The following is a 24,537-nucleotide window of genomic DNA, read 5'->3' on the forward strand; positions in this document are numbered from 1 at the left end:
ATCTGGTTAAAAGGTTACATATATCCATCTGAGGTTCCCACCTCAAGTTCCCAGAATACAACAACTTCCTTTCCACCATGAGAAAAGCTGAGGATTAGGTGTCACTTCCAAGATCCTGAGCTTTCAGACAGGCACTAGACATATCTCCCTGATGTCCCAGAGGCTGTGGTCAGGTCACTGAATGCCCTTCTCCCAGTCTAACCCTCCCAGAAGTCAGCCATGCTGAAGACACCTCCCAGTAGAAAGCATGTTAATTAACTGACTAATTAGTACACAGCTATTTTAAATTAGTAATAAGGGTAACATGGCATAACATTCTGGCTCAGAGTATAAAATCTTTTGCTTTTCTTACACTACACCTAGAAAACTTCGAACGCTGAAGCCAAGCACCAAGGGGACTCAGAAAACACAGACTCCACAAATGCATCAGGAGGCAGTACAAATGCTTTGGGAGCTGAGACAAAACGACTCTGTGCACTGTAATTTCTTGTAGGGGCGAGGGAGATTGTCTTCTCAGCAGGGTGACATTTAGGTCTTAGTGGAATCTGAAAATACATGGACGAAGCCTGAAGCCATGTTTAGACGCAAGTCATTTCCCTCCATGAGTTTTAGTCAGTGAAATAAGTTGCTTTCATCTAAATTTTAGAGCCGCAAAGTGTAGATAATATCAAAGGAACAAACACTAGAACACTGGAACAAAAGCGAGAGGTTGAAGTGCAGCCTGTTTTCCACTATTAGCTCGGCAGGCCTGGGGGATTTACAAGATGGGGTGTTATGCACCCTCTGACCAGACGATGGCAGCATAACTCAAGAAGAGAAACAAAAATGTGTTTTCTTAAGTCAGCCCATGGAGAAAAATAACTTTTGACTCAAATAATCAGCTTAGGGAGGTAAATTAAGGGCTCCAAGTGATAATATTTGTAGTGTTATTATCTTCTGATTAAAAAGACATATATATACAAAATTTAGAATTATTCCTTACTAATTGCAACTTTTGAAGGACTTTATATTTTCCTAACCACACAAAACATCTGTATTTGAAACAGAACATGGGTTAGAACATCTGTATAAAGACTATTTAAATCTTCTCTCAGACTATCCTTGCAACAAATTTGGATTCCAGGCCCTTGGAAATAATCTCATAGCTCCCAGAGGAACAAAGTCCACAAGGCTGAGGCCACTATTTCCATCAGACCTTGCTTGGAAATAATCCTATAGCTCCCAAGGGAACTAAGCCCACAAGGTTGAGGCCAATGTTCCCATCAGAGCTTTCAGACAGGAGCCTATAAGTAAGCAGAGCTTGCTTACTCCTCATCATGACCCAGCAACTTGGTAAAAGCTTGGGGAACCTGAGAAAATTTTAAAACATAGACTGGACCCAAAGTCCCACTTCTGCATAGCTGTCTTAGAACTCCAAATTCTGCCTGCTAAAAACTACAAGGAATGACATTGCTGATAACTTTTTTTTTGTTTGGTTTGGTTTTTGAGACAGTGTCTTACTCTAGCACAGGCTGACCTGGAACTCTCTCTGTAGTTGAAGCTGGACACAAACTCGCAGCAATCCTCTGATCTCAGCCTCCGGACTGCTGGTTACAGGTGTGAACCACTATGACTGGCCAGTTAACTTTTTTTTAAATTCAGAAATCATGTAAACAGGGGTTCTGTGGGAATGAGAGTTTCTTACTGAGACAGTATTTGCAGGTAATGACATTGTATGAGCTCTGCAATCTAACCACCTGGAGTGGGAGACAACATGCCTGTTTATATTAGTTGAATTACTTGAGCAAGTTATTCACTTTCTCTCAGTTTCCACTTACTAACCTCCTGGAGTTTTTGTAAGAATTCAACACAATAATTTATGTAACATTTTTAAGGCAGCAACTGGCATAGAGATACACTCAATAGCATTGCCCTCCATGGTGGTGGTGGTGGTTATTATTATTAGTTTTGTTGTTTCATTTTGGTTTTAGTTTTTCGAGGTAAGATCTCACTCTAGCCCAGGCAGATCTGGAATTCACTATGTAATCTCAGGGTGGCCTCGAGCTCACAGCGATCCTACCTTTGCCTCCTGAGTGCTGGGATTAAAGGCTTTCACCATCATGCCCAGCTTATTATTACTATTATTAGTTGTGGTATTGTTGTCATTTCTATCATCATTTCACCCCTGTAATGGGATGGGTTATATTGATTGTCAACGTGACAAGACTGAGAATCACCTGAGAGGGGCATGTCTGTGAGGGATGATCTTGATTAGATTAATTAAGGTGGTAAGAATCACCTTAACTGTGCACAGGACCATTGCATGGGTTAGGCCCTGGATCAAGTTCTCTGGGAAGATGGTCATATTGGCCACTTTCCACCAAAGGTCATGGGGTCTTATAGCCAGGGATGAAGCACAATCAGACCAGCCAGCAAAGGGCAATAATGTCTCCAGGGAGAGCCTAGCACCCTGCCACACTGAGCTGTCACCTTTCCAATGCTCTTGCTCCAGGACAGCCCCAGGCACTGTGCCTCGGGCTCAAGGAAAGCCTGACATCACACACTTACTTATCATTCACAAGTTTCCCATGTTGGTGAATCTGGTTTTCCATGGTGAAGTTGATTGTGGCACCATATACGTGCTCACCAAAAAACACCTTCATTTTAGACTTGTATTCTTCGTCCTGGAAATACCGAATCATGTCGGGGAACCACACCGTGAGGCCGTAGTAACTGTAACAGAGAAGGGAGAAGGGCTAAGCAGCATCAGGAGCAGAACCCGTACCTGTGACTTGATGAAATCAGACTCATGTACATGAAGCAATTTGACTCTCCACTATAACAATACAAAACTCATCATTTTAACAGATTTAAGGAAGAAATAGAAAAGGAGGAGTTGCTGAAAGGTATTTGATTACAAAACATTCATTTCTTATTTGAATGTAAAAAAACAAACAAACAAAAAAAAAACTATGGGCTGGGGATATATCCCAGTCAGTAAAGGGCTCACCTTGAAGCATGATAACCTGAGTTCGATTCCTAGAACCCATGTGAACATGTTTCGGGCTTATAATCTTATGGTTAAGAAGGAGGGCACAGGAGAGTCTCTGGGGCTCACTGGCCAGCTACTCTAGATTAACAGACCAATATGACATCCTGTCTCAAAAAGAGTGAACCAGGCTGGAGAGATGGCTTGGAGGTTAAGGCACTTGCCTGTGAAACCTAAGAGCACATGTTCCAATCTCCTAAACCAGATGCGTGATGAAAGCATGCAATGTTGCACATACACACAAGGGGGCGCAGACATCGAGTTTGCTTGCAGTGGCTGAAGGCCCTGGCATGCCCATTCTCTCCCTCTCTCTACCTCTCTCAAATGAAAAAAACAAAAACAAGAGGTGAACAGTGCTTGAGAAATGTCCTGACCTCCACGTGCGTGCACACACACACACACACACACACACACACACACATACTTGCACACACATGCCATCCCCACTTAAAAAAAATACTATCAATCAATTAGGGATTGATGAGCGTTTCCTCAGCTCATAGAAAACACATCTAACTTTAAAAGCCAGAACCAGAGTAGAAAGGGAAACACCAAAGACATTCCAACAGTGGAATGCTACTATCACAATAACCATCAACAGCACAATGTCTCCCTTAGAAAGACATGAGAAAGAACACAGGATTGCAAAACTGAGAAACAAGGACTGGAGAGGTGGTGAAGTTGGTTGCCTGCAAAGCCTAAGGACCCATGTTCAACCCCAGATTTCACATAAGCCAGACACACAAGGTGATGCATGTGCAAGGTCTCACATGCGCACAAGGTGGCACATGCATCTTGAGTTCGAATGAATAGCTGGAGGCCGTGGCATGCCCCCCACCTTCCTCCCATTAAAAAAGCTGGAAAACAAGACAGAAAACTATCTCTCCTGGAAAATGATATGATTTATACCTGAAAATGCAAATAAGCAACTCAAAAACCGGATATTAGATATATAAAAGGATGTTTTGTCCTATTTATGTTAAGAAAAATACAAACTGAAACCACATTGTTGTCATTCTCAGCTACCAGATTGTCAAAAACTTTAAACGCTGCTACAGAACTCTGCTGGTGGCACTGCAGGTTGACAGGTGCTTTCATAAATTGCTAGAAACAAAGGAACAAAACTTGCGATACCACATGGAAGAGCTTGGCATGCCTAAACTTATCACGGACAGACTAATCCTTTTCCACACATGGGTCTCACTTCCAGGAACCTATTCTGCTAACAAGACAGCCCCAGCACAAAACACCCTTCACACAGGATTACCCATGGTGGCATTGTTTGTATTTCTAAATATCTAGAAGCTTCCCAAGAGTCTGGCAAGTCCTGGTTGAATAAAGAGTACAGTGTGGTGTGCTGTGGTATTGTTATGCCACTGTAAACAAGAAAGAAAGACAAGGCATGGTGGCACAAGCCTATAATGCCAGCACTTGGGAAGCATAGGCAGAAGTATTGGGAGTTCAAGACCAGCCTCAGCTACATACCAAGCTTGAAGCTATCTTGTACTACGTGAGATGTTGTCTCAAAATGTCAGTAAAAAGAAAGATAAACGATATAAAAAATAATTTATTTTTGGGCTGGAGAGATGGCTTAGCGGTTAAGCGCTTGCCTGTGAAGCCTAAGGACCCCGGTTCAAGGCTCGGTTCCCCAGGTCCCACGTTAGCCAGATGCACAAGGGGGCGCATGCGTCTGGAGTTCGTTTGCAGAGGCTGGAAGCCCTGGCGTGCCCATTTTCTCTCTCTCCCTCTATCTGTCTTTCTCCCTGTGTCTGTCACTCTCAAATAAATAAATAACAAATTAAAAAATATAATTTAATTTTGATTGACTGGTATGGAAAAGTCTCCAGGATATATCGTTGAAATTAAATATAACATTGAAAGCAAATGCAAAACGCATGGCTTTGAGAAGCATACATATGAATGCATAAACATTTGCTTATGTTTGTGAAAAGAATTGCTGGAATGATAATGAGGTAAATAAAAGATGATTATATACTGGAGGCAGAAGGGAGTCGGTGGTAGGGGACAAATGGATGGAAGACTTGCCTGTTGCCTCAATATTTGAAATGCATTACCTATTCAATGAAGTTGAGTTCAGCATAAATAAACACAAATAAAACATTTTTGAAACTATCAGTGAATTGAAATGCACTGCATGTCATATTTGACTTCTTAAACGTTGGAATTGAATAACCCGAGAGGAACCAGGCCAGGCTTCCTCAATCATCTACCTGTTTGGGTCTAGAAGGCCAACACTCCATAAACATGGGCTGAAGGACATCAGATCACCCCATACTCTCTCCACAACCAGAGTTTACGAGAGCCCACTTGCTTTCCTGGAGTGAGGGAGCGTGTCTGGGAGCATGGGCAGGGGAACAAATCAGTTTCCTAGTGGAAGTTTAAACTCTTGCCAGCTGATAATAGCTATTTGCTGAGCACCGATGATGGGCCAGAAGCACTCGTGTATATGACCAAGCAGCCTCAGAGAGCCGTCAGCACGCTCCACAAGTCACACAGAAAGAACGCTGATGCAAACACAATCATGTTCAGAAATAAAAATGTCATGATGAAGCACATTACTTTGTATCTGAACTAGAAATATTCAAATAATTTATCATCTTAATAAAAGTGAGTTTGGTCAAAGAAGAAAGGCAGGAAGGAGGGAGGGAAGGAGGGAAGTACTATGCTGCCTGAAGCTAAAGAAGTGACTGAGGGCCTATGGCATGAGAGGAGCCAGCTACCACCACGGGACTGGACACTGTCTTTCTTTGGGGTCGGGACACAATATCTCAGAGCACCTCTGTTTTATCCACACCCATGGTTTCCTGAGTCCTCTTTGTGAACTGGAACTGTATTCTGCTCAGCTGTCAGCTCTCAGGAAAGCTAAAGGCATCCTCAGCTCTGGAGGTGAAACCTAATTAGCCTAAAACCATGGGGAAATCTATCTCTTAGGCTTGCGCTTTCCATGTGACTGCTCTAGCAGGAGTAAAAGTTGTCTGAGCAAAGCTGCTTCGTGTTGGAAAGGAAGCTCAGTGATCAACAGTAATAGCTAACAATAGCAATTAACAATCAGTTTGCAATACTGTATTGATTACTAGAAATCTGCTAAGACAGAGGATCTTAAGTGTTCTCAGATACTCCTGATGGTGCACACACATGTGCGTGCAGACACACACACACACACACACACACACACACACACACACGAGAAAGAGAGAGAGAGAGGGAGAAATGGTAACTGCATGAGGCGCTGAACAAGTTCATTAGCTTGACTGTGGCTGCTACTTCACAATGGCTGTGTTTAGCACATGAAGTTATGCACCTTAAACACACAATTGTCATTTGTCAGTTATACCTCAATATGGATAGGGGAGGGAGCTCCAAGGAGAGGGTCTCTTCCTCCTTCAAACACATTTGCTGTGGACAGAAAGCCTGCAGGCAGTCTGCCACCACAGCAAGAACTAGCCTGAGGCTGCAACCCTTCCTGCTCTGGGAAAGTCTTGGGAGGGTAAGAGGTTCCCTTTTGTAGAAGGCACTAGAGTGTGTTGCCTGTTACTTAAAGCCAAAAAGCATCCACTGTGATATTAACCTTGCAAGGTGAGCTGAATTATAATCCTCAATGTATAAACAAGGCAACAGAGGCACAGGAAGACCAAGGACCTGAGGTAGGATCAAACTTACCTTAGAGCCATGGTGAACCATACCACAGCCAGAATCAGGGTGTTCATTCTGTAGGGACCCATCACACAGTACAGAGCATTATCCCAGACCTACAACCCATACCACAGAAGTACAGTTAGAGGAAGGAATGAGTAACAGGAAGGATTCATTTCTCAAATTTTCTAATAAATTTCCTAGGGCCTTGTGGAGGGAAGGTTTGGAGAGCTTACATCTCCAGGGATCATGGCAAGTTGGAGGCAGAAGGAGCACACAGCCCATATCTCCTGTTCTTGGGCTGTTCCGTGGGTTGCTGAAGAGGTGCAGAGCCTTTTCTCTTCACCCACTGTGGTCGCAGACCCCATAAAACCACCCTCCACCCAACGTGTGTTCCCAAGGTGTACCTGTTTGAAAGTAGTCATGAACCTGACTAGCCAGCGCTGGTACCAAGTGCCTGTTGAACTTTGGATCTCAATGAATTCATCCATTTGCTTGGGAGTTTTGATGTGGGAAACCTGTAAAAAAAGAGACGAGTGTGACGATCTAAGCCATATTCTATCTTCATATCAGTTAATGTTTACCTTAATGGAATTGACTTTATTGACTTATGGTTGGTACAAGAATATTTTGCAACTCTCTAGTCATGACGTTTTAATAAAAAGTGTGACGGCATCTCTTGGTGATCTCTGGTGGGTATGTCCAACTGCAAACAAAATGAACCAGAATCTCTTCAGTAAAAAATAAAATAAAATAAAAGCTTTTGAGATAGAGTGGAGTTGTAAAGGGGAAAGTATGTAGGGGGATTATCATAGTTTATTGATTGTTTATAATTATGGAAGTTGTGAATGGTAAAAAAAAATTTTAAACCTTTTGATTTATATTAGTGGGTCTATAAAATATTGAATGGGAAAAGTTTATATTACCTTAAAATTCACAATATTATTCTTAGTGGATATGAACATCACAGAAGTCTAGAATATAGGCAGGCAACAATTTAGAGATGTCACTACTTAACATATATTTTTTCAAAAGCACTATAGAGTAAAAACAGCCATGGCTTCCCTGACGGCCCTAGTTTTCCTTAATGAAATCAGAACTAAGAAGTCGGGGAAAGTGAGATAGCTCAGCATTCCCCTCAAGGGCAGGAGAAAGCTAGAAAATCCAGTTCCGGGAACAACCCCTATTCACCAAGACATTAGCTTTCAAGCTAATTGAATGTTTAAAGAAACCCCTAAATTGTATAAGTAATCAGTTTTAAGAGACTCCTGACCATAGAGTCTCTTAGTTATCAAAGTCCATGTTGTAGACAATCACCTCAAATTCATGGATCCAATAGAAGTGAGTGCTCAATAAAATTCGAAAAGTTTCCATCAGTCTGCTACAAAGCCTTTGTAAGAATAATATTAATAATAAAGATCTGGAGAAGGTAGAGGAAGGAGGAGGAGAAAAAGGGATGAAATTATATTAGCGCACATGGGAGATGAAAGTGGAAGGGTGAACACTGTGGGGGAGGCTTAAGTGCGGAGGGACAGCAGGGAGATGAGGCAGAGGAGGGATGGGGATGAACCAAAAGTAAGGATGTATGAAAAAGCAACTCAGAAGGCAGAGGAAAGAGGTTTGCTATGAGTTCAAAGCCACCCTGAGACCACATAGTGAATTCCAAGTCAGAATAGGCTAAAGAAAGACCCTACCTCGAAAAACCAAAAAAATTAAATAAAAAAAATTAATCAATAATGGGGAAGCTGATAATGGGCAAGCTAATTTAAAATAAAATTTAATAAACATTGAGAATTTAAATAGAAGTGCCCTACCTGGATAGATAAAGTTGCTCTAAGAGGTCATAGCTTATGAAATGAAAAAATAAAATGGAAAATGCCAGGATGGCCAACATTCCTCTGGGTGGTTGGTCAAGAACATCCTGTAGCTCCCCACCAGGAACAACAGAGGCAGGTGCCACACTTCCTAGTTCCTCACCAGAACTGACGGTAAGACCTTATCGTTGAGACACACTTTGGTCTCAAAACAAAGAAATCAAGCTGGAACCAGGATGGAAGCTTCCTTCTTGCTAGCTAATTCTCAGTGCCAGAGGGTGCTTTGCAGGCTTCTGGGGGAGAAAGTAAAAGTCTTTCTCAGGCAAGAAATTTCCAGTGGTACAATACCTGCAGATTAGTAACAGGGGTTAACAAACTGCTTCCTGACTGGAATTGAGACATGCTCCATCACAGGAGGGAAGCCATGCCTGATACTATAAACCACATCAAAAGCCATTTCTGGGGAGATCATAGGCCCTAATGGGGAAGCTACTGCCATTATTTTGCTAAGTGGACATGTTGAGTCTATCAATGGCCTTCTGTCAAATTATCTTCATGGCCATAAATGAGAGCTGCCCTCAGCTTTAGTTAGAGACGCTCCTGTTTGCAGTGGGCAGTGGTCATACCTAGACACAGAGCTGGTCAGAGTGCTGAGAGTGTGATGAGTGCCCAGCCATCAGTGGGACATCTATTTCATGCCCTCTGAGACTCGGAAAACATCACAGGAGAGGAGGCAGAAAGAAGGTAAGAGCCAAAGGAAGGAATGGAGTAGGCAGAGCAGTATTTTTCAGAGTACATCACTGTTGCACACTCCATTTCTCACAGCAGTTGTTATCGCCAGCACAACACCTGCCTGTCAATATCCTGTGGGGGGTGGAAGGAAGAAGGGGTCATGAGGCTGCACCCCTCCCTGAGGACTTATGGAAAGATAATGGTAGCTAGAGAGGAAGGGCTCACAAGACCCCCATTCCTATAGGCAACATATGATCATGGGAGGAGAAAGAGACATTTTCTTCAGCGATGTGACCACTGGAAACAGCCAATGCTCCTGTGAATAATTTATCACCAAGGATTCTGTACACAACCCTAATGAAACTCTGAATTATCAAAAAAAAAAGGGAGATATTGAAGTAGAGGGGAGAATGAGCTGGAAAGATAAAGGGGAGCAGTGGGAGGGAACAAGGTAATAGGGTAAATGATAAAAATGTACACATTTATGAAAATGTCATAATGAAACTCACTGTTATATATCAGTAAAATATGCTAATCGAAAATTTTAATCAAAAAGTATTCTCGGTGTCTCCATCCCTTTCTTTAGCCAAAGGACTGAGAATATGCACACACAAAATAAGTAACACTGGAGGGGCTGGAACGTTCACAGGGGAAAACCTATGGCAGGCTGTGGACACCCCACTCATTACTGCTTACAAACTAGGCTGGCAAGCGTGGCAGTGCTTCCCTGAACACTAGCCACAGATGCTTTAGGTCTTTGGGAGGACCCACCACCGATTCAACTATATGAGGCAAGCCAAGGCTCTTTCTTAAAGTCATACATCCACCTTCTATGAGCCCTGAGGGCCCCTCGTGCCATTGCAAGCTATGTGGCCTTTGCAGATGCTCTTTCACCTGGGGTCAGGCTGCGACACTGAACCACTATCACAGGAGGCTCTCTGGTGGAACTCTTGGCTGGAGCTGTGCTGTAAGTTATCTGACCCAGGGACACCATAAGCCCGGCTACTGCCAAAGGAGGCCAAAGAGACAGGAGGAAACAAATTCAGAACTCACCTTATAAGCCATGAGCTAAACCATTAAAATCACTCAGATGTCAGTTTTCTTTGCTTTGCTCCTTAGGGAAAATAACACTGCATTCCCTAGGGATTGGTGAATGGGCGTGTTGATGATTTGAAGCACAACTACGCACATTAATCACAACAGTTGTCTGTGATTGCATCTAGAACAACATACGGCTTGTGTTCCCACTGCTCTACGGAACATAGGTTCTCAGCAGAGGGCTTTGACTCCCTGCTCTTGTTTTTTTTAACTTTTATTTATTTATTTATTTGAGAGAGAGAAACCATCAGAGAGAGTGAAAGTTTGCCATGCAAGGGCCTCCAGATGCATGTGCCACCTTGTGTATCTGGCTTACCTGAGTCCTGGGGAATCAGGCCTGGGGCCTTTGGCTTTGCAGGCTAGCACCTCAACCACCAAGCAATTCCTCCAGCCTGATTCCCTGTTCTCTCAAAGGTTTCTCTGGGGAAGCTTTTCAGGTGTGGCTGGCAACACATTTGTAAGCCAGAGAATGAAGCTGGGAAAAGCTGGAGCTCACAAGTCAAAGGGAGGAGCAGGTACCCAGCCTAATGCTTGACTCTTAACCGAGATTTTTGACCTGGCCTCTGCTATTCTGCATAGGCCACTGAGTACATTGATGAATGACCTACTGAGGGTACACACAAGGAAAAGCATGTGGTCCACCAGGGTGGACTAACCAGCTGGTTACTCCATTACCCTTCACTGACTAACAAACTGTCCAGCCACTTGAAGTTGGTCAACATTGTATCCTACTCCCCTTTGTATTTATTTTTCCTTTTTTCCTTCCTTCCTTCCTTCCTTCCTTCCTTCCTTCCTTCCTTCCTTCCTTCCTTCCTTCCTTCCCTTCCCTTCCCTTCCCTTCCCTTCCCTTCCCTTCCCTTCCCTTCCCTTTCCTTTCCTTTCTTTATTCCTCCATTCCTTCATCTCTTCACTCTGTCCTCCCTTTCTTCTCATCTCCCTCTCACTCACTACCCGCTTTCCTTCCTCTACCCACTTTCCTTCCTCTTCCCTATCTTCATTTTCCCTCCCTCCTCCTTTCTTCCTCCCTTTATTCTCCCTCCCTCTTTAATTTCTTCCTATCCCACCCAGTTATACACTCTGCATAACTCATATGACCAACAAGTCAGTAAGGAATACTGAACCTACAACCTTTTTTAGCTCTATTTTCTGATTGCGTAAAAACTACTAAATGTGAAAGTTGAGCCTCAAGACTTAGAAAGTGCATGTGTACTACTGCAATATCTCAGCCCTCCCTAGTCATTCCTTTCTCCTGCAACGTTCTTCCCATAATGTGCTCTCCCATCCCCTCACATGGAGAACTTTGGTCTTAAAATAAACAGCTTAGCTTTTACCTTTGGAAATTGGTGTTTCGTTGACTAAGATCTCACTCAGCAGCAGCAGACTGCTTGCATTTGTTACAGTAATTAAACGGGAGGTCATTAGACTGAGGTGGCTCTGGTGCCTGGGCTCCTGCACAAGGAGCAGAACCTAACTCAGAATGTAAGAGCAAACAGTACTTAAGTTCAGTCAGCCGCGGGCATCGACCAGCATTCGTAATAGCAGCTTGCCCTTCTCACCAGGAGACCCAAGAAGGCAACTCCTGTTCCCGCAAGCCATCTGCTTCCTCATTCACCCTGTGGAAGCTTCCCCCCAGCCGCCTTCTGTGGAATCCAAGCCACTTCCGGGTTGGAGCTGATGATGTACAAACCACTATCTGCTCAGAGAAACTCTTAAATTTTAATGTGCCAGAGTTGAGCTCCTAACATGTCAGGTGATACTGTGGGTTCCCTTTTCTCCCAGTCACACAAGCCAAGCTGATTGGTTCAGAGGTGGTCCTTACAGAATCCATAGTCAGGGTGCCCTGGGAAAGCACCTCAATGTAGAAGGTGGCCGAGGGTAAGCTGAGGACCCAAGATTACAGATACATCAGAAACAAGGGCACACGCGCACATGCGTGCATACACACACACACACACACACACACACACACACACACACACACGGAGTAGAGAGGAACTTTCCATCAGGCTTCCTCTTTGGAAAGTCTGTCATTGTGTGGAATAAATCTGCTTTAGTTATAGATGAAATACACTCGGTCTTGAAAAACCAATATCCCACTGTGCACAGAGGTTGTTTTGTTCCAGAAAGAGAGTAAAGGAAAGCAACTCACAAAACGAAGTAAAAAGGAGAGGGGCCTTCGAGAGGAAGGAGAAAACTAAATACTAATTCCCATTATCCTCAAAATTTCAGTAACATTGTTGAACTCAGAAACACTTGCCATGGGCGGTGGTGGTGGTGGTGGTGATGTGTGTGTGTGTGTGTGTGTGTGTGTGTGTGTGTGTGTGTGTGTGTGTATTGGGTATAGGGTTCATGCCAGATCAGTGTGGTACAAAAGCCACAACAGCTGATGCACACTCAGAAGCTGGAGGCAAAGAAAACTGTGGAAATGTCCCCCAGAAAGAAAGTAGGAACTTGAGATAAACTTGGACTTGCCCAGGCTGTGGAATGGGATGGGAAGGGAAGGAGGGATGCAGGCATAAGGCAAATATATCCCATCCCAGTGGAAAGTGAGTGTCCCTAAACATCTGGCTTCTACACTTGTAGCTCAGCTGGGACATTGCAGTCCACCAAAGAGAGTGGCGGAGGTAGAAGACTGGGTGACCTGCTTTTTCCTCTTAAGATAAAGCATTTGAGATGTTTCTGTTAATTTTGCTTTTAATAACTATTTTTTTGCAATTAAAGTATTGATCCCTAATTTTAGATATTTTAGGAGCATTTAATTGAGGAATTACACTAGTTACCAAATTCTATAAACATTTATTAACAGTAAATCTATGAAAAATATAACGTTTTAAAACAATAGTCAACATCTTATAAAACTCCAAAACAAGCACTGTTTCAGGTGTTTTATGTAATCTTTATAATAATTACATTTATGGACAGTAATATTTGCATGTCCCATGAGTAAACTGAAACACATAGAGCAGTGTGCCAAAGGCCACACACCTGGAAAGTATCAAAACAGGGGTTTGAAACAAGACAACCGGGCTCCAGGTGCTGACAGACAAGTGGGCTCCAGGTGTGAGCCACCCATGCTCCTGCCTAAGAATCAGGAGCTCTAAACAACAGATTAAACACAAGACAGTTTGCTCTAGATTGAAATTATGGAAGACAAATAATGCAAAGCATTGAGTGTGAGGTGGATGGGAGTTAATCCAGGAAGGCTTCTCACAGAACTGGATTTGAAACAGGTCTTAAAGGAAGTCTTGAAGACAGGTGCAAACAGCTGCCCACAGCAGGCATTCCTGGTGGCTGGGCATGGAGCATGGCAAGCAGGTGCACCAATTTCTCTGTAATGGGAAATTACCTTTTACTATTCCTCTACTATTTAAACAAAATCACAGACTATGAGCCAATTTTGGCAAGGGTATAGAGAAATTGTTACCTTGTCATTTGTGGCATTCTAAAATGTCATAACTACAAAGAAGATATAACTTGGCAATATGTCTCAAGGGCTAAAAAAAAAAAAAAAAACCCTGCTTATGCTTTCTGAGCAATTTTATTTCTAGAAGTTACTCTTAAAAAATAAATTCATGTGTAGCTAGAACCCACATATGAGGGAGAACATGTGGCACTTGGCTTTCTAGGCCTGGGTTACTTCACTTAGTATAATCCTTTCCAGATCCATCCATTTTTCTGAAAATTTTATAACTTCATTTTTCTTTACCACTGAGTAGAACTCCATTGTATAAATGTGCCATATCTTCATTATCCACTCATCAGTTGAGGGATTAATAAAAATTGAGAAAATAAATAAATAAATAAATTCATGGTCAGGAGTGATGGCACATGCCTTTAATCCCAGCACTTGGGAGGCAGAGGTAGGAGGATCACCATGTGTTTGAGGCCACCCTGAGACTCCATAGTGAATTCCAGGTCAGCCTGGGCTAGAGTGAGACCCTACCTCGCAAAACCAAAAAATATAAAAAATAATAAAACAAATTCATGGGCTGGAGAGATAGCTTAGCGGTTAAGGGCTTGCCTATGAAGCCCAAGGACCCCGGTTTGAGGTTCAATTCCACAGGACCCACGTTAGCCAGATGCACAAGGGGGTGCACGCATCTGGAGTTAGTTTGCAGTGGCTGGAGGCCCTGGCGCACATTGTCTCCCTCCCTCTCTCTCTCTCTTGCTCTCAAATAAGTAAAAATAAACAATTTTTTTTTAAAAAAATAAATAAATTCAGAACATGAAGGTAAAGGAGCTATGTTGATAAGGATTTTCATTGCAATAGTATTTATAGAAAAAAGTAGTAAAAGTGCAAATAAACCTTTAACATTAGGGAATGTTGAGGATAACTGGGTTAAAGTTCTGAACATTGATGTTCATTATAATGATGTTATAAGAGGGCAAAAGAGGAGAAATGATGATTATGACCATGAGGCAACATGCAAACGCTTATAAGTGCTGACAAATAAAATATGTAAATATATTCATATTATTAAATCCACATAAATAAAGCTACTTTTTCGTTTTAATGCTTGCGTGCATGTGTGTCCATATGTGCAGATGTGCATAAATGTGCAGGTAGGTATAGGGACAGGACCTTGGGTGCCATTTCTGTGGAATGTATAACCTATTTTTTAAAGCAAGTGCTCTCATTGGCCTAGAGCTTACCAACTGGACCAGAATGGCTGGCCAGCAAGCCCCAGAGATCCTCCTACCTCTTCTTCTCCAATGCTAGGATCGTAGTCGTGAACCAACACAACTATCATTTTCACTTAGGTACTGGGGATCAAACTCAGGTCTTCAATCTACTGAGTCATCACCCCGTCCCACAAGTTTGTTTTTTTTTTTTGTATTGTCATGTCCTAACAAAACAACCTAAGGAAAACTCTAGAAAGTTAACCATTAAAATATAAGAATAATTATGACAGTGCTATGAATATCAAATATGAAAGTGATACAAACATTAAATGAATATTTTCTTTCTGCAGAGTTCCAGGGAAGCCCCATGTTGGCTCAGACAAGCACACACTCACCGTGAACACCTTCTCAGGGGCCCCCTTAGCCCTCATGTTGGTATCGTGGACTTTCTTGAGAATCATCCAGGCTTCGTCATGTTTACCCATCTGGTAAAAACAAAGAAAGAAGCCCAAAAGCTCATTGTTTAATATGCCTTCCGTCCACTAAAGGTAGAAAACTTACAAACCACAAAGAGAATGCTGGTGACTGAGTCTGGAGCAGTAAACATGGACCCATTACTAGGTAGGACCTGTGAAAGCCTATGACAAAGTTCTGTACCCAGATGGTCTTAGATAATCAGTTTATACCTTCAAGGTGTAACTATGCCCAATGCATGGTTGAATGGATTGCCTAAGAGAAGCCAGGTTCCTCACTGATAAGATTAAGCAAGGAAGCAAGATGTCATGGTGAAGGCCCTAAGAAGCACACCCCTGCCATGCACCTCAAAATGGGACCTTATTTAGAGAAACAGCTAATTCCACAGATGGAATGAATAAGATGAGTTCATTCAGGAGGGAGATAGAACTTTAATATGACTGGTGTTCTTATTTAAAAATAAATATGGGCTGGAGGGTTTTCTTAGCAGTTAAGGCATGTGCCTACAAAGCCAAAGGACCCAGGTTCAATTCCCCAGGGCCCATGTTAGCCAGATGCACAAGGGGGAGCATGTATCTGGAGTTCATTTGCAGTGGCTGAAGGCCCTGGTACACCTATTCTCTCTCTCTTTCCATAGAAGCATACAGGAAGACGCCATGTGATAACGAAAGCCACCATCCCAGCACCACAATTGTATACCAAGGAATAGCAAAAAAAGAAAAAAGAAAAAAAGCCCACAAGCCACCCAAATCTGGAAGAGACAAGTAAGAATCCTCCCTGCAGGTTTCAGAGGGAGTGGAGCCCTGTGGACACCTTGACTTGGAGCTTCCTGTCTCCAGAACTGTGAGCCAAATTTGTTAGTCACCCTGTGATACCTTGTTATAACATCCCTAAGAGACAAAGAGACCACTAAGAGCGAATTCTGAGATAGCTTGGTTGAGAATTTCCTCCTGCGTCTAAATGCTAAGTGGAATGTCAGGGGAAACTCAGCATGCAACATCACTACAGAAAGTTCAAGAAGGCCAACTGGGAACAAGGGCTGTGACAGTCTGAGTCCAGTCACCGAATGATGGCTCCCACCGTGTCTGACCACTATGAACACAAGAGCCCCAATAGAGGTTTGAATGAAATGCCCCTACAGCCTTATGTATTTGTGACTAAGCTTCATACTCATTCTCCAGCTGGAAGAGCCTCTGTGAGATGGAGAAATTGTGTTGCCAACATAGGCCTTGGGATTTATTAGCCTAGCCCCATTGGGTCACTCTTAAGAGTTGCTTCCTTCCAGATGATGTGACAAGATAAAAGCCTAAGTTGTCTGCTCTGCCGTGGTGGTGGTTTGAATGTATAACCCCACAGACTCAGGCATGTTTTGTTGTTGTTGTTGTTGATTTTTCAAGGTAGGGTCTCATTCTAGCTCAGGCTGACCTGGAATTCACTATGGAGTCTCAGAGTGGCCTCAAACTCATGGCGATCCTCCTACTTCTCTGCCTCCCGAGTGCTGGGATTAAAGGCGTGCACCACCATGCCCAGCTGTAGGCATTTTTTTTTTTTTAATTAAGATTGAGCTTAAAACTGGAGTCTCTGCCAGGAAAAAGAGATGTCACTGGGACAGATCTTTTAGTCTAGCCCTAAGGTGTGTAAAGAGCCAGTCTGAGTTCTTGCTGTTCCTATTTTGCTGTTTGGTGGTGTCTCTCTGTTGTGCATCTGTGGAAGTGAGCCAGCTGCTTCTGTCATTGGTGGTGTTCCCTGGATTCTGTAAGCCTGAAATACACCCTTTCCTCCCACAAGCTGCTTCAGGTCGGATGTTTGTCCCAGCAACAAGAAAGTAACTGCAACAGCCATGCTTTCCCTCCCACAATGAAACTTCTCCTCAAAACTGAAATACCAAATAAATGGTTTCCTTCCATAAGCTTTTGTAAGTCAGGTGTTCTGCCCTAGTGATAAAAAGGTAATGCTACACCCTCTGGGGCTGGGGTGGGAAGACTTGTAGGAGCACCAGGACGCCAAGGCAGCTTTGTAGTGTGCAGAAGCCCTGTGCAGCTATGGCTCTTGAAAGTCCTAGAGCAATAGCAAGCGCCAGAGAGCTCACTGCTGCCCACAGGGAAGAACAGGGGCGGTAAAGGACTTCCTACCCAGCACCTCTGGGAAGAGGCAGCATCTTGAGGCAGCTCAGGAACTGCCCTTACACCCCTCCCCAGCCTCAGAGAGGTCTGCTCTGCTGCACCACCCCCGCCATAAGCTCCTAGCTCACCCACAACTGACAGGCTGAAAATCCATGACCCAGCAGACTTAATGATAAGGAGGTCAGCAGTATAGGGCAGTGTACCATGTGCAACTAGAACACAACACATAGCGAGGAAATGAAGAAGCAAGGCCAGGACTCCTGTGGACAACGGGAAGACTCACCTCGAGCAGGAACCTGGGGCTCTCTGGCATGAACTTCAGGGCCACCATGGACACGGCGCAGGGCAGCGCACAGACGATGACAAACACTCTCCAGCTATGGAAGTGGTAATTGGTCCCCATGCTGAAGCCCCAACCTGTGGAGAGCAGGGATTGTAGGCACAATTTTCCCACAACACAGGAGGGGCTCCTGAGGCACCAGCTGGAGCTGAAGGATGCCCCAGCCTCCCTGGATGCACCCCCAAGCTTTTGACTCCAAAGTCTGGGATATAAGTTGTAAATGTGCATTTGGACAAATTCCATGTCCATGACCTCATCTGGCATTTAGTAAACCTTAGATAAAAATACAAGTAGAAGCAATGTTTACAGCCAAACATGGTGGCACATGCTTGTAATTTTAACACTCAGGAGGCCAAGGCAGGAAGATCACTGTCAAGTTCAAGACCAGCCTGGGCTTCATAGTAAGACCCAGTCTCAAAAAAAAAAAAAAAAAAAAATCAGTGTCAGGCTGGAGAGATGGCTTAGCAGTGAAGGTGTTTGCCTGTGAAGCCTGAGGACCCAGGTTCAATTCCCCAGTACCAACATAAGGCAGATGCACAAGGTGGTAAATACGTCTGGAGTTCGTTTGCAGTGGCTAGAGGCCCTGGTGTGCCCATTTTCTCTCTATCTGCCTCTTTCTCTCTCTGTCAAATGAATAAATAAATAAATAAAATATTTTTTAAGAAAAGAAAGACAATGTCTATATAAGCATCCAATTTTAAGTCAACAAACTGCTCACTAAAAACTGTTCTATCTATTACCTGAACGACTAGTGACCTATAAGACCAAGCACAAAATTACACTTTCACTAGACTCTCTTCTCTTCCTGACCTAGATTTTCCCACAGAGTGAGGGCTCTTGTGCTATGTGTGGACACACCCCACAGACTGCCACAGGGTGAAGGGATACTTTATCTTGATGCCTGGAGTTTAGCGGGACTCCCTCAATCTTGAGTTCCCAGAGTATGGGAACTGTGCCACGTCTAAAGAGATTTCCTATTCTGCTTACACGGTTGAGTGATGAGGCAGAAGGAGTCCAGCTGGTAATGTGTGGGACTGTGACCACCTAGGGGCTTTTGGCTACAGTAAGAGAACACACACTTCATCCAACACGATCATCAAAATCACATCTCTTTCCATATCACTTGGTCTCATCTCATCTCACTGGAGTTTGTCTGTTTGTTTTAATTTTAATTAAAATGACTTTTCCTTCCTCCTTGGAGTAACACCAGCAAGGGGAAGATAAAGCCATATCAGTGTTTACATACTCACAGCTCATGTCCAGTCACTGCAATGGCGTCATTTGAAGCAAGGTTGACTAATGCTACCCAGCAGTCAAACTCAGATGAATAACCAGAGAAGAGGAGCAGAAAGTAATAGATTCATAAAGCAGCCTGCCTTGGGAAGGTTTTCTTTTTCTTTTGGATAACATGTGTATAATATCCCTAATCCACTATTCTCTCATCCTCTGTGATGCTTTCATGATGATTTCAGTAATCTCCATTTACTGTACTCATTAGGCACATCTTTGTGGCCTTAAATTGAATAAAATTAAATAGTGAACTGCTTCTGAATATTTGAAACAATATTAATTTGGAGTCAGCAAGTGCTGTGTTCACTGATCTTTCAGCTTGCCCTACTTTTCTCTGTCAGTATTTCACCAACATGTGGTGGTGCTCACTACAATGAGAGTTAATCTTCCATACCATAGCCACTCCCGCCCCAGGTTGTGCCTATGAATTCCCTAGAAAACTTTCTGTGTTTTGTCATTTTCTCTTCCAATGAGTCAGTCACCCAATTTTCTGGTGCTAAGACCTCCCATCATAGATTCCTACAAAAACAATCTGATGGATTAGAGAAACCACCTTTACACAGACATCAACCTCCTTCCTGTAGTGACCCTTTGCATTTGTTGGCAGATTGATGTCTTAGACACATTGAAAAGTTGCATCAACTATCTGCTCACTATGAGTAAAACATCTAGATTTGGTAAAAGCAAGGCTTAAAATAAATAACTGTTCTTGTAATACTCTGATCTTCCTGGACCAGATTTCTAGAGGTTTCTACAAACTAATGACTGCTTTCATTAAGCCTGTATTTTCAAATTGAATATAATATAGCCATTAATTTCATATAGGCATACAAATAGGGAAATTTCTTGTCCATTTGGGATAAAATATTTGGTCACAAGCTCTACAGTGACCTGGCAGAAGACATGTGGCCCCCACTGTATGGGCTTTCATTTGGCCTTATTTAGTATTGCTCCCGACCTCAATTATTTTATTGCTGTCTAAGAAACTTGTCACTCAGTGATCCATACCTATAATCCCAGCATCAGGAGGCAAGAAGGATTCCTTTAAGTTCAAATCCAGATAGGGATACACAGAAAACTCCTCTTAAAAGACCAGAAAGAAACAAGACACTCAGATGTTGGTCTCTCCCTCTCTCTCTCCCTCTCTGAATTCACACAAACTAAGATTTAAAAGCAAATGTATCTGTAATAAGTATTATGGCTTGCCATTTTCCTTCAGAACATCCTTTCTATCCTTCCTTCCTTACTGTGTCAGATGCATGGTACAGGTGAGATTATCCCACCAGAAGTCCCATGACTGAAAAAGCTATTTCTAACCAGTCCAGGGGAATGGTGGTTGGCTGAGGTGGGCACAAGGTTTAGAAGTCAAGCACTGTCTGCTTATTGTCTGAGTGTGAGGATATGCTTCTTTTGTGCAACATGCAGTCTGGAAAAAGGAAGCTTAGAGTTGCTGTCACTTTCAGGAGGGAAGCTAGCCCAGTACTAGACCATGTGGAACACTTAACAAACAGTGCTGGGAAACTGGATTTCTACATGTTGAATGAAACTAGATCCCTACCTCTCACCTTGCACAAGCCTCAAATCTAAATGGATCAAAGCCTTTAATGTAAGTCCTGAAACTTTAAATCTGCTACAGAAAAACAAGTAAGGACTCTCTTAAAGGGACACTAATAACACCAGAAGTAATCCCAAGTATTGACAAATGAGTTACATGAAATTAAAGGAGTTTTTCTATAGCAAAGAAAACCAGAGTGAACAAAGAATCTCCAGAATAAGAAAAATATCTTTGTCAACTAAAGATCAGACAGAAGATCAATATCTAGGTTATATAAAGGACTGCAAAAATTAGACACCAACAAGCAAATCATAACATCAACAAATGAACTAATGAATGGACGGTTCTCGAAAAAAGTTTGACAAATGGCTAATATATGAAAAAGTGTTCAACAGCCATCAAGGTAATGCAAATTAAAATTGCTTTGACACCCGGGAGGCAGAGGCAGGAAGATCACTGTGAGTTTTAGGTCAGCCTGTGACTACATAGTGAGTTCTAGGTTAGCCTGGGCTAGAGGGAGACCCTATCTCAAAAATAAATAAATAAATAAATAAATAAATTGCTTTGAGATTCCACCTCATTCCAGTCAGAATGGGTCATCAATGGTACAAATGGCAATACATGCTGGTGAGGACTGTACACAAAGAGGAACCCATATTCACTACTGGTAGGAATGTAAACTTATGTGGCAACTATAGAAATCGGTATGGAGATTCTTCCACAAGCTACAAATAGAGCATATGATCCTGTTATCCACCTCTTGCATATATACCTCAAGGACTCTAAATCAACATAGAACACAGATATATGCATATGTATATTTATTGCTATAGTATTCATAATATCCAGGAAATGGAACCAGCCTAGATTTATATCAACAGATAAATGGATTAAAAAAATGTACATGTGAGGGCTGTAGAGATAGCTTAGCAGTTAAGGCATGTGCCTGCAAAGCCTAAGGACCCATGTTCCACTCTCCAGATCCCACATAAGCCAGACACACAAAGATGAGACAAGTTCAAGGTAGCACATGCCCACTGAGAGGTGCAAGCCTCTGGATTTCAATTGCAGTGACTAAGACCCTGGTGTGCCAATTCCCTCTCTCTCTCTCTCTCTCTGTCTGTCTGTCTTTCCTTCTCTCTGTCTCACTCACTCTTTCCAAAATAAAATAATAATAAATAAATAAAAGAAAATGTACATGTGTACAATCTATAGTCTATGCAGTCATAAGAACAAAGAAATCTTTACATTTGTAGGAAAAATGGCTTGAACTGGAAATTGTTAAGTGAGATATAGTAGACTCAGACAAACACCACATTTTCTCTTTCACATGTAACCTAGATTATATATATACATATATGTGTGTGTGTGTATACATTTGTGTATATAGCTTTTATTGGTATGTGTGTAGGTTATGAAAATAGGAAGGGTATCATGAGAGAAGGATGGAGATTTTAAGGTTGGGAATAGAGAGGGTGATACAATATATGTGATAAGAAAGCAGGGTAGAGGGACTTTGGAAAGAGAGGAAACCTGCCAGAGAGAATTAGAGACAATGAGAAGGGAGGAAATGGATGAAGAAAAAAAGTATAACATATGTATAAAAATTCCATGATGAAACCCTTTAGTTTGTACACTAATCTAAAAAAAGTCTTAAAGGAGCAAAAGAAAGGGTGAATGTACATGTGGACTACATCTGGAGGAGCACTAAGACCCCAGCCCTACCCTTACCCATGCCTGGGTATAACCTCAGATAAGTCACCTATTACTCTTGGCTTTTGTTTTATCTGTCATTTATAAATGTGACTTCCACAGCCTGACTCACTGGACAAAAAAGGGTAGAGGAAATGAAGTTTGAGATTCTTTCAAATAAAAGGAAGGAACAGGACAGAGAAAGAAGGATAAACGGAGAAAACTACAGTATATTTTAAAAAGATGTGTATTGGCCGGGCGTAGTGGCATATGCCTTTAATCCCAGCACTTGGGAGGCAGAGGTAGGAGGATCGCCGTGAGTTCGAGGCCACCCTGAGACTCCATAGTGAATTCCAGGTCAGCCTGGGCTAGAGTGAGACCCTACCTTGAAAAAGAAAAAAATAAATAAAAATAATTAAAAATAATTAAAAAAATAAAAAGATGTGTATTGAAATTAGCAATGTGGCTACAACATCAGAAGTTCTTAAGAAAGACCAAGGTCACATACAAGAACTGCATGAGATTATAGGCACTAAGGTTGGTGTCCAGCATTTCTTTGATCAAGTGCCATGAAAACAGAGGACCCAAAGGTCTTCTGGAACCAGTGGCTCACCGTAGTGTGGAATGATGCTCCAGGCCATGGCAGATGCGTAGATGCCCCCAGTCATCCAGAAGATACCCAGCCAACTAAGGTGTTCGCCTCGTTTCTCCCGAGATAGGAATTCAGAAAAATAGGCAAAAACAATTGGCAGGGAGCCTCCAATACTGAAGAGAGGAAATATCAGAAAGAGAGAATCCAGTTATATACTAAAAATGGCCACAGTAGAAACCAAGTGGCATTCTATATCAAAATAACAAAATAGTCAGTCCAGAAGAGATGGACCCTTGGTTGAGGAGGACCAGCTCAAGGGGTCTGAGTCCTACCCTATGCCTGAGATGAGTCTGCAGAAGAGGAAGGCTCCATATCCCTGCACGAAGGAGGAGAGGGAGGCGAAGGAGGCGTTGATGGCCAGAGACATGCTGAGGACTCTCTTTCTTCCCAGCTTATCGGCAAGGCCTCCAAGGACGAAGGCCCCTGCCATCATTCCCAGGTAGACTATCATCCCTGTGAGGAGGGGGAAGAGATGGAGAGGATGAAGAGAGAATATAAGACATTAGAGAACACTTGATGTTTACAAAATCTAAGGCTCATTTCTAGCCATCCTAGAAGTTTAATGACATAGGCATAAAAAATGGAAAGTGACAAGATATTAATAGCAAATTTGAAACTACTCAAAGTTGGCTTTTTACATATGGCATTGCAGAATAAACAATAATCACATAAGTTTTGCATATATGGACTCATACCAACATAGGTCAACTGCAATTAGTTTAAAAGTGCCTGCCATTCCTAATGAATAATATTTTAGGTGCATAATCCATAGGTGAGGGAAATATTGACATTTTACTTTCAGGGGAAAATAAAATATACTCTAAAAGCCTTCACCTGAGATGTGATGTTTAAAGAGAACTTCCAAGGTAAATTGTGGAGGAAAATATGGGACAAGTCAGGAAGGCAGGAGATGATGGATGTTGAAACCATCATTCCCCAACAGCACTGGCTACCTGACCACATATGCCCATGAACAACCTCTTTCAAGCTACTGTCAATGCCCAGACTTCTCAGGGAAATGTAGTACAATCTGTATATATGACATGAGGAATACGTTCAAGTTCATTCTTCTGCATGTGGATATCCAGTATGCCCCACACCAATTGTTCAGGAGACTGTCTTTTTCTACTGTGTTTTCTTGGCCACTTTGTCAAAGGACAATTGGCCATAAATTTTTGGATTTATTTTATAACTTTTTTTTTTTAATTAATTAATTTATTTATTTGAGAGCTACAGACAGAGAGAAAGACAGATAGAGGGAGAGAGAGAGAATGGGCGCACCAGGGCTTACAGCCTCTGCAAACGAACTCCAGATGCGTGTGCCCCCTTGTGCATCTGGCTAACGTGGGACCTGGGGAACCGAGCCTCGAACCAGGGTCCTTAGGCTTCACAGGCAAGCGCTTAACCGCTAAGACATCTCTCCAGCCCAATTTTTGGATTTATTTCTGGAGTTTCTACTCTG

General features: G+C 42.6%; 1 protein-coding gene across 4 annotated transcripts in view; it reads right to left on the bottom strand.

Annotated features, from left to right (window-relative positions):
• Positions 1-24,537, bottom strand: part of Sv2b (synaptic vesicle glycoprotein 2B) — a 186,579-nt gene that overhangs the window by 24,831 nt on the left and 137,211 nt on the right. For all 4 annotated transcript variants that reach the window (XM_004658169.2, XM_045144851.1, XM_045144852.1 and 1 more), the window contains 7 exons: positions 23,348-23,528; positions 23,037-23,188; positions 17,830-17,963; positions 15,345-15,434; positions 7,090-7,200; positions 6,710-6,798; positions 2,548-2,712 (listed from right to left, as the gene is read on the bottom strand). In XM_004658169.2, coding sequence (XP_004658226.1) covers positions 2,548-2,712; positions 6,710-6,798; positions 7,090-7,200; positions 15,345-15,434; positions 17,830-17,963; positions 23,037-23,188; positions 23,348-23,528 — 922 coding nt within the window. The remainder of the gene's footprint in view (positions 1-2,547; positions 2,713-6,709; positions 6,799-7,089; positions 7,201-15,344; positions 15,435-17,829; positions 17,964-23,036; positions 23,189-23,347; positions 23,529-24,537) is intronic.

This window comes from Jaculus jaculus, chromosome 3, assembly GCF_020740685.1.
Source record: "Jaculus jaculus isolate mJacJac1 chromosome 3, mJacJac1.mat.Y.cur, whole genome shotgun sequence".
NCBI classification, from domain to species: domain Eukaryota; kingdom Metazoa; phylum Chordata; class Mammalia; order Rodentia; family Dipodidae; genus Jaculus; species Jaculus jaculus.